The 10,127-nt window shown below is 39.3% G+C and overlaps 1 protein-coding gene across 1 annotated transcript in view; it reads left to right on the forward strand.

The window, feature by feature from the left end:
• IQSEC1 (IQ motif and Sec7 domain 1) overlaps positions 1-9,730 on the forward strand; it is a gene marked incomplete at its 3' end in the record, with an annotated part of 24,911 nt that extends 15,181 nt beyond the window's left edge. The window contains exons 4-8 of the mRNA XM_010136033.1: positions 1,106-1,267; positions 3,773-3,895; positions 4,656-4,822; positions 7,114-7,253; positions 9,701-9,730. Coding sequence (XP_010134335.1) covers positions 1,106-1,267; positions 3,773-3,895; positions 4,656-4,822; positions 7,114-7,253; positions 9,701-9,730 — 622 coding nt within the window. The remainder of the gene's footprint in view (positions 1-1,105; positions 1,268-3,772; positions 3,896-4,655; positions 4,823-7,113; positions 7,254-9,700) is intronic.
• Between the last annotated feature and the right edge of the window lie 397 nt (positions 9,731-10,127).

Consider the following 10,127-nt stretch of genomic DNA (forward strand, 5'->3'; position numbering starts at 1 on the left):
AGAGTAGTCATTTTTACAGTGCAGAGTTTTCAGGTACTATTGTCATGGTATTACAGTTCAGAGTGTACCTTGCTTCCACATTCCAACTCCTGTGACAAATTGGGCTACCAGATAATCCTAGACCACAAAACATAAATCATGTGCCACCTTAGTGATGATTTAAATGTTCAGGCTTATGAGGGTGGTAAGAATTCAAGCTGTAGTTCAGTACAATAAGTAACAATCCAGCATTTTCTGAATCTCAAGTAAAGGTGATCTTTGGATCAAGCTGTGCTTTTTGGTAGTGTTCTTTGTTCTCTGGTTTTGTCGATTGCTGGAGAGAAACTGTCCTGGGTTTGTATCACTCCAAATTTTATGGACAAATATAGCTCGACTGACAAGGTGGGTGGAGAAAACTATGCCTGGTTTTGTTGGATGCTGCGTATTTAAATCAGAAAGATTTAAGAATTCTGAAATACAACTCAAAAGAATGTGAACATAGCAGTGACATTACTTCTGAGAAAAGGGGATCTTCTGGAGTGTGAAGGCGATTCATTTTCCAAAATTGTGTTTAGCAGATGTAATCTTACTTCAGAGGAAAAGAGCCACAAAGTCTGATGCGAGAAACTGAGATTCGCGAACTCCCTTTTGATTAAATTATATATATTCCTCTGGTTTATCTAACTCTTATCAGGATATTAGGTGTGTAACAGGGTAACATAAAAGAGCAGGAGAACTGAATGGTGATGTATTTAGTAATGTTATTTGCAATTTAAAATCCCAAGGAAGGGTTATGGTTGTATGATCAACATTGTATGAAAATAGCAGGGTCACCTTGTCGTTTGAAATTCATTTTGCTTGACTTAAAGGAAATCTCTTCCAGGACATCCAACATGCTACAAATTGCTCACTTTTACAGGTGGACATTATAATTGCTTATGAACTAACTATGATTAAATGACTGGTTCTGTACTCCTCCCCAACACGTGCTTCTAACGTAAAAGTGAGTTGCTGAAAATAGTTACAGCTAAATGTGGAGGTGATGTACAGAGAGATGTAAAATAATCAGATTCCTTCAGGTCCAATGAAAGAAAATTAACAGTTTTTAACTTCTATGTCTTCTCAGAAAACCTGAAAAAGGAGTCCAGTACCTAATTGAGCGAGGTTTTGTGCCAGACACTCCAGTTGGTGTCGCCCACTTCCTCCTGCAAAGGAAAGGTCTCAGCAGACAGATGATCGGAGAATTTTTGGGGAATCGGCAAAAACAGTTCAACCGGGATGTATTAGAGTGAGTATTGTGGGAGGGGAGGAGGTAAGCGGGGGTTACCGTTCAAGTAAGACATCTCATCAAGTGGTAGTGATCTCTGAAGCTTTGTGCTTATCTCTGGATCTTGTTCTGAGGCAAGGGGAAACCAAACTCTTAAGGGTTAAGAAAGAAAACATGCACATGAGCAAATATTTATTTCTTTACTTTCCAGCTAAGTTATTGTTTTTGTTATTGATCTAGCAAGATACTTACAAGGATTTACATTCCCTGTAGTCACATACATTTACTCTAAATTTATGTTTTAATCTAATTGGTGTTAGAGTATGTTATCTCAAAGTCTTTTTCCTTCCTCAGGCTCTCTAATAATTTACTGAATGAAACAAAATAATACTGAATGCAACATAAGGCTTCATCAGTAACAGAATGTGAAAATGATTATTACAGCCAAATGGCTCAGATGCTCAGAAGTAAACAGGGATTTCAGCCTGTACGGACATATGCTGACAAGGTCTATACAAACTGCTCTTTTCGAAAAGATTAGAGAGACAAAAACTGTTTCAAAACCCAGAGAAATTCAGAGACTTTTCACAGCTTGGCCATAGATTTCTAAACATTGTATGCACAGTAGACAAAAAAAAAAAAGTTGCTTTTTTGTTGTTTTTGTTGAAAAGAACAGCATTTCATCTTAAATATCATGTATATGGTTTGGAGGTAGATCTTTTCAATAATAACCCCAGGTTGTTTCATGATTTTTTTTCTGTTACACAGTTTAATTTGAAGTGACTTGATTTGTGTTCAAATTTCCCAGATCCGGCGTGTTTCTACTATTCAAAATCTGTCATTGAAGCTTAGAAAATACTCAAGAAAATGCCCTAAATTTTTGACTGAGAGCTGCATTCTGGGCCTCCTGTAGTTACTACTTGGTGGTAGTGAAGGTGTTGTTTGGGTGGCACAGGGCTGGCACCCATGCTGTTGCCCTGGCCAACATCAGGGACACATCAGACACACTTCCTGAAGTGCTGCTGTTCTGCAGCAAGCCTCAGCTTTGCAGGGGAGAGCTCCCAGGAAAGAAGTTTCTGGTTTTTGCCTATCTAGAAGTGAAGCCTGGCTGCTTCTTGCTTTTACTTGCCTGGGAGAGCTCACTGGAACAGGGAAGATGTAATCATTCAGCACGGGCTCATTTACCCATAGGTACTTTTTCTGCAGTGACTAAAGTCCATTTCATCGTGTTCTCTTTATCATTGTGATCACGATATTATTATCAAGGGTTATAATTTTGATAACTGTGGTTTAAAAAAAGAGTACCTGTAGTAGAAGAGTAGTACTGGTTCCAGTTAAGATCATTGGCATTGGTGTACCTGCTGTCTCCACAGTTCATATCAAAGACTGTCTAAGACCTCTCCCCATTATGTTGTTGGCCTGCGTGTTTCCGGAGGTCCTTAATTGCCCTAATTACTTCATTTTAACACCAGCTCATCTGCACATGTGCTTTACACCTTTGAAGGAGAGCAGAGATTTTGAGAGGGTTACAGAACCAACAGTAGGTGGGAAGACTGTGAACATTATTGCAGAACTGATAATAGGTTTTGACGTGTGGATTCAAAGGGCATGAGAAATGTCGAGCCTGTTTGTTTCTTTCCTTGCACTTCTGCATAAAAGGAAAAATATTCAAGATGAAGTGAATAAATTGCTTTGGTGTTAATCTATGTTAGCTACAATGTTACTAGCAAAATAATGTGAGTGACTCTAATTTGTCATTTTACAGCTACACATTTAAGAAAAGGCTTTAAAAAGTGGATTGTGCTTTCTTTCTCTGGTTGCAGCATTAGTGCTGTTCCTTTCAGTGATTCATGTCTGGGTATTTGAAAACTAAAAGCTAAGTTTAAAGAAAGGAAATTTATAAGCTTCTGGTTTATAAAGTAGTCTTTAACCAAAATGCTGGAATGCCATAGTTCACATTGTTGATTATATTAAACTGGTTCTTTTTTTATTTCTTGTTGGCACTGTATTTTCAGAGAAAGTAAATGCTCCTCCATAAAAGTTAACTGAAAGACAGCACTAATAATGGGGAGAGGAGAATTACAGCAGCAGCATGAGAGTATCCAAACAAGATTGGGGTTTTTTTGTCTCTAAGAACATTCCTAGACACGAAGCAGATTATTGTGCTTGCTTCCATTTGAGAGTTGATATTTTGGGGAGTATTTATTATTACTATAGGCGTTGTAAGAATCGATTGGCCTGGAAGCACAAAGGCAGTAATTATTCTTGACAATGGTGTGTCACTTGCATTGGTCACACATTTGTCCTTCCAGCAGCTCTTCTGTTAAAAGAAAAGGGACTGCTTACCTGTCCACATTCTCATTGATCTGTTATTTGCAATCCTTCCTTTACAGCTTACATACAGTTACTGCAGTTACTGCTGAATGATTTAGAAAACTCCATGAATCTCTGCAAGAGATAGGCTCAAAATCTTACCTTTGCTACTGTGTTGTTAGAAACTCAAAGACACAATGTTTTTTATCCTAGCTGTGTTGTGGATGAGATGGACTTCTCAACAATGGAGCTGGATGAAGCCCTCAGGAAATTTCAGGCTCATATCCGTGTTCAAGGAGAAGCCCAGAAAGTAGAACGGCTCATTGAAGCTTTTAGGTACGATGCTGGAATAAATTATTCCGTCACTCCAAACCTGCTGTTGTCTAATGGTCAAACTGGAGAACTGGGAAAGTTGAGTACATCTAAGTGATTTCCCTGCCTATTTGCAGTGTCCTTGTGAGCTACACACAGTTTCAACTACAGTGTGTCATTTGCAGTGGTTTTGCTAAGTATGAAATAGGGAGTTCTATTTGCTGCTGCTGTTCATGTGTATTAACTGACATCAGTTGAAAAGAAATTCAAGGATTTTTGAATGTCTCTAACAATTTGCATAAAATAGTTCATATGAATGGAATTATTAGACCATTTATATTTTAGAGTCTATATGTTCTGAACCTTTCATTAAGCATTTCAACAGTAGTGGAATAAAGAGCATTAACTTATTAACACTAACACAAGTGTGCTTTATCCAGGGCAGGATGAGATGTAAATCATCACGTGGCAGCGAGCTAAAATCACTGTGGTATTTATTCTTACCCGGTGTCGACAGGAGTTACTCATGAGGAAAAAAAATGAAATAGTGAAGTTACTGTAGCTCTGAATCTGTGCTAAGAAGTGAAGTTACAGTGGCAGTAGAAAACAAAAGCCCCTCCACATCCTAGGACTGGCTTATGAAAATACGTGGATGGAAAACTGTATATATGTGTGGAACATGAATAATTGCTTGCTCAGGCTTTGGAATATATATGGTTTATTTGGTTGAATCGGAATAGGAATTCATAGCCCTGACAGCTTCCCCTCTGTGTTTCTTTTACAGCCAACGATACTGTATCTGCAATCCAGGTGTAGTGAGACAATTTAGAAATCCCGATACCATCTTCATTCTAGCTTTTGCCATCATACTGTTAAATACAGATATGTACAGCCCAAATGTGAAACCAGAACGCAAAATGAAGCTCGAAGATTTTGTCAAGAATCTAAGGGGTAAGCAAGCGCAAACCATGATGGTCAGGAAAGCTTTTCCCTGTGACTGTCACTGGAGAGATGCCATGGATCTTCTGGGAAAAAAGACAAAATAGCTGAAAGGTGGCCGTTCTCTCATATTCAGAATTCTGCACTACCGCAATTTTTTAGCTGTAACTGAAACTTTCCTCATGTAGGTCCTTCACAAAGTGAAAGAGCAGCCCATAAAGACAACAACTTCTACGCACACGAACAGAGGAAAAAAATTCTGTTGCAAACAATGTGCCTGTGGGTTTTTTTATACATCTATAAAGCTCCATATAGCGTCACTGCATGGTGTGGACTATTCCTGAGAGGAGGGATATGATTTCTAGAGAGTAAATTACACCGCTACACTGCAGCATAAACTTACTAATGAATTCTTATAGAGGTGCTGTCTTCATAGTTTGTGGCTTGTGATTTCTCCATAGCAATGTATTACAAAGGATATCAGATTCTGTTCTGAAAAATTAAAGGAAGGTCTCTTACGTATTTTAGAGTTTTATTCTGAAAGGAAATTTCTTTCTCTCCCCAGTTTCAATAGCATAAATTCTTATTCTTGCTAAGTAGACATGCAGAGGAGACAGACAGAGCCATCGTCTCTGTGTTTTTGTTAGAAAGCTGCAAACTGAACCCCAATAAATAAGCTAAAGATTTATATTCTCATTGGGGGAAAAAAAAATCCCAACTCTAAATTTTCCTGAAAGGTGCGCAGGAAATAGCACAGAAATGTCCTTTCGGTTTTGTCATTGGTGTATTTCCTGATCAGGAAAGTCTTTGTCAGGCTATGATGCATCTAAGCCTTCAATTAGATTGCCAGAAAAATAAAGGTATTTGTTGCAAATCTGTATCTCAACTCTTCCTATCCTATTATTTTTTGGTGAAAAAGCACAGAGGTTTTGAAGTCTCAGCTCTGCCTGGCAGGCAGCAGTTGCTGTAGAGCTGGGGAGGAAGGTTGTGTGTGGGGAGACAATACCTCCTGTTGTCACTGTGCACTCAAGGAAGAATGTATCAAACAGCATTTGCCTTTTATTGCAGAGAACACTCAGATATTAGAGGAATAAAATGAGGCTGAAGTCCCCATCCCTTTTTTTCCTTTAAGATAGTTTGTCCCCATAGGGGAAAAAGCAGCTTTTACCGAAGTTCCATTCCTGTGTGTTTGTGCAAAGGCCAGGAAAATTGCCTGCTCAGTCATTGCAACACTTTCCTCCTCCTCCTTCTCCCCCTGAATTTGCAGAAACACAGAATCAAGTTGTGTCATAAATCAAACTCTAGTGGCGCATCTTAGCGGCATGGCAGCTTGTATTCATTTCTGTGTGTGTACCTTCATTTTAGTACTAGTGAAAACAAAATACTTGCGGTGTTTCAGATCTGGAATTTCAGATCTTGAAAACAGAAGTCCTGTTTGGTGATTTTATTGTCTTAGACTTATATAAGACAGCGATGAACGGTCTGTGCTAAGCGGTTGTTTTGGCTCAGCAAAATCACTGGTGTGGAACAGAACAGACAGAGGCTGGTTTGCTTCCTTCTAGTTGCAAAGAAACTGCATTTTGTCACAATTTTTTATGTGAGCTGTTGTTCTACTGGGTGACAAAGCACTATATTTTGGCTTCTGAATGGGAGATCAGAGGTTATTGCTTTAAAATCTGTTTAAAAAAGAGACATGCATCTCCCCGTCCCCCGGAAATCACTTACTTGAAATCAGGCTCCTTCCTCTGCTATCAAAAATCCAGGATCGAACATTGAAGATACCGTGGCAGTTGTTAGAATACTGACACACCAGTGATAATCACACAGTGCTAAACAATACCACAGTGACTGGGCTATTTTGTTGATTTGTTTTTCCAGAATAAATAGTTTTTGAAATTTTACAGGAAATATTGGTTACATTAATTTTACTGGATGTTCGTAAGATTCTTGCATAGGAAATTACTCTATGAACAGAGTGTTGGGTAATATTGAGAGAGAGGCAAAATGGAATGATTATTCTCTTTCCTCCAGTGATAAACTCCTAGGAGGAATCATCCGGAGATTTTAGTGTTTAAAGGATCATAGAATCACAGAGTCATTAACTCTTTGAGCTTTGACACTAAACGGAGGGAACTTAAAAGAAAAGAAAGAAAGAAACATCAGCAGTCCTGGGCAATGTTGGAATTCCTTTTAACGGAGGAAACAAAGACTGCTCATGTTTCTATCCTTTCCTTGCTGAGAAATAACAGTGTGTGTTAGATCATTCAGAGCCTGGCTGGTAATAGAAACTCTTGTCTCTGCAGGGGTGGACGATGGAGAGGATATCCCTCGGGAAATGCTGATCGGGATTTACGAGCGGATCCGCAAACGGGAGCTGAAGACAAATGAGGATCATGTATCCCAAGTCCAGAAGGTTGAAAAACTCATAGTAGGAAAGAAACCGGTAAGTTCGCTTTGCACTGCCTGTCAGTCACTGCGGAGCTGTGGGGCAACGTACAGGATAGAGTGATACAGACCTGTGTAAACTGGTTGATAAAGGCAAAAGGCAGAAACAATCAAAAACCATTTGCTGTAAGATTGGTTTTAATTTTGGAGCATTAACAGTGCAGAGGAGTTTTGTTGTGGCAGTCTGGTATTTGTGATTGATGATATTAAACTCTTTTCTCTGTATGAAGCTTTCCAAATCTGAAATTGGACTGAAATAGCACTGAAATATCTGTATTTGAGGCAGTTCTCATGTTTGTGTCAAGAGAATTGAAGTGTGGTATTAAAGTGGTGTTGTAGAGACTCATATTTCAACATTTACACTATCAGTTGTGGCTCCATAATTTCCAAGAGCGATAGAGAACTTCTGTTCAGACCCATATCTTTCTCAGCTTTGCAGCAACGTGAACTGTTATTTGTAAGGGGAGACAATACCAGTGTCATTTTGTCTCCGAACTTCAGTGGAAATTGGGTCCATTCTAGTGCTGAGTTTGAGCGTCCAGAGACTCCTCTCGCTTTGTTGTGGAAAAAATCCTGAAATCCTTTGCTATATAAATTAATCATCAAAGCTTCTGTTGGAAAAGGAGAGAGAAAAGGAAGGCCACTGCATTTTCCTCTCTGTGTTAGGAGCTGAGTGAAGACAGGCGTATTGACCAGTATTTTACATACTAACAACTGTAGCTAACGTGAGGAGGGGCAGTGGATACTGAGCCGTCCGGAATTCAAGCCCTAGAATCATCTTCAGAAAATCTTCATGTCACAAGGGCAGCCCAGAACAAAGCCAAAAAAAGACTAGACTTGCATGTTCTTGAATTCCTACATCCATTTTTTTTTATCAGCTCTTGGGAACGACACTGAAGCAGGGACAGCTGGGTTGGGAATTGTTAAGGGTCGAGGGACCGAGGTACCCACTCCTCGAATTACCTTAACGAATCCTTCTGTCTTGTTACAGACAGAGGAGATTTAAAGGGGAAGGAAGAAATTCACACCTCGGTCTGCGTTCGGAAAAGCTGAAACAAACTTTTAATAAACAATAAATCCACACGACTATACTCTATTTTATATATATATGCATATAGTTACAAACTGAGGGACATAAAAAAAATGAAGAAGTGAAGGTTTACACAAGCTGCTCCTTTCAAGGTCAGTTCAGCAAGCAGCTGGTTCTGGGCAGGCAGCCAAGTGACGAGAAAAGAGTGCAAAAACCTTGGTTCGCTTTGGCCTAGCTGGATCCCTCTCACGCTGGGAAGGGGGGCACGGGCAGCCTCCGGGCAGCTGCTCTCAGTCCCCGCGGCGAGATGGGGGAAAGTCGTGCGCACGGCCGATTTTCATGGCAGGGAAACTCCCTTCATGAAATGGCTGGGAGTGCGAATATTTCACCCAATTTAGACGAAGACTCAGGACTCACAGCCAGTGCAGTTCGTAGTCTGTAGTCCGTAGATTTCAGGCGATCCTGAGGTGTGGGCCTCAGGTCTGGTTTCGGTCTGGTCCCTCGGCAGAGCAGCTTCATGGGAGTCCTCCTTTCTTCGTGAGAGTCCGGAAGCCGAGAGAGACACTCCCTTCGGCCTGCTGCTTTTATAACCTTGACACGTAACACTGCACCTGACTCCCTTAACCAATTAAATGTGGAATTATCGTATTTGCATGGAATAATTCTATTTGTCCATTTCCCAAAATAAGGAAGTTTCAGCTCAAACCAGGAAGTTTAGCTCAAACCGGGACAGGAATTTTTCTATTGAGAAAAATAATATGGATCTCAAGATTCCCTGTATTTAAAGAGCTTTGAATTGTAATCTCTTCTCAGACAAGTCCCTGTGTGGGGAGGGGAAGAGAGGAATGAGAGACCACCAAAAAAAGGAAATCCTATTTACTTCTGTTTCCCAGTGAGGAAATACTTAGGAGATCTCTTGGAAGAAGCAGAGGAGAGAAAACACAAAATTTTCTTAACAAAACCTTTTACATTTTGAGCAGAAGGGAAATAAATATTCTAAAGTCCGTATTTGATAGTCACTTCTGCTTTCATACAAAATTTATTTTTCAGAATTGTTTGGTTATTTACGCTAATTCATAGGCTTCTCTGGGAGATGGGTTTTTTCCTGGTTCTTTTTTTTTTTTCCCTTGGCATGTGGTAATTTAAATCCTAAAATTAATCCTGACCTTGCAAATTAAATGGGATTAAGAAAACAAATGCCTTTACTGGAGCCCAAGATTCAAATATTCTTCTGTTGAGAGACTTTTTAACTGTGTGAAAGAAAATGTAGGAAATAGCTAACAGTTTTTATTGATGGAAATATTTGTTTTTACTTTATAGGCATTTAGTCATAGACCATGACGTATTTACTTGCTATGATACAATACTGTGTTTGTCTGAAGTTTAACGAACTTGTGTATGTCTTTCTACTGTAGATTGGATCTCTGCATCATGGACTCGGTTGTGTACGTATTTCTCTCATACTCCTTCAAGGTTCATAGTCATTGTAACTGGCAGCTTTTTCTTAAGCTGGCAATAATGCATTTGTTCCATCTTAGCTTTTGAAAATGTTGGGCTTCTTTCAAGCAAAGCTTTCCTTTTGTTGTAGTCCGAAGCTTAATTTATTGCCAAGAGTTTTCTAGACCTTTTTATAACACAATTTTATGCATTTCAAATGCTGTTATTAGTGTAGAAATCAGACTAAAGAAGAATAAATAACAAAGTAATAGAATGGTGGCACCTCACCTTTCCACCTGAGCCCTGGTGTGTTCCAGATTGAAGTTATAGGCACCTAACTTAGGGAGGGTAATTAAGCTAATGCCATAGATAAATTAAATGCTATTAGCATTTTATCTATATTAT

The sequence above is a fragment of the Buceros rhinoceros genome, unplaced genomic scaffold, assembly GCF_000710305.1.
Source record: "Buceros rhinoceros silvestris isolate BGI_N320 unplaced genomic scaffold, ASM71030v1 scaffold22275, whole genome shotgun sequence".
Lineage (NCBI taxonomy): Eukaryota > Metazoa > Chordata > Aves > Bucerotiformes > Bucerotidae > Buceros > Buceros rhinoceros.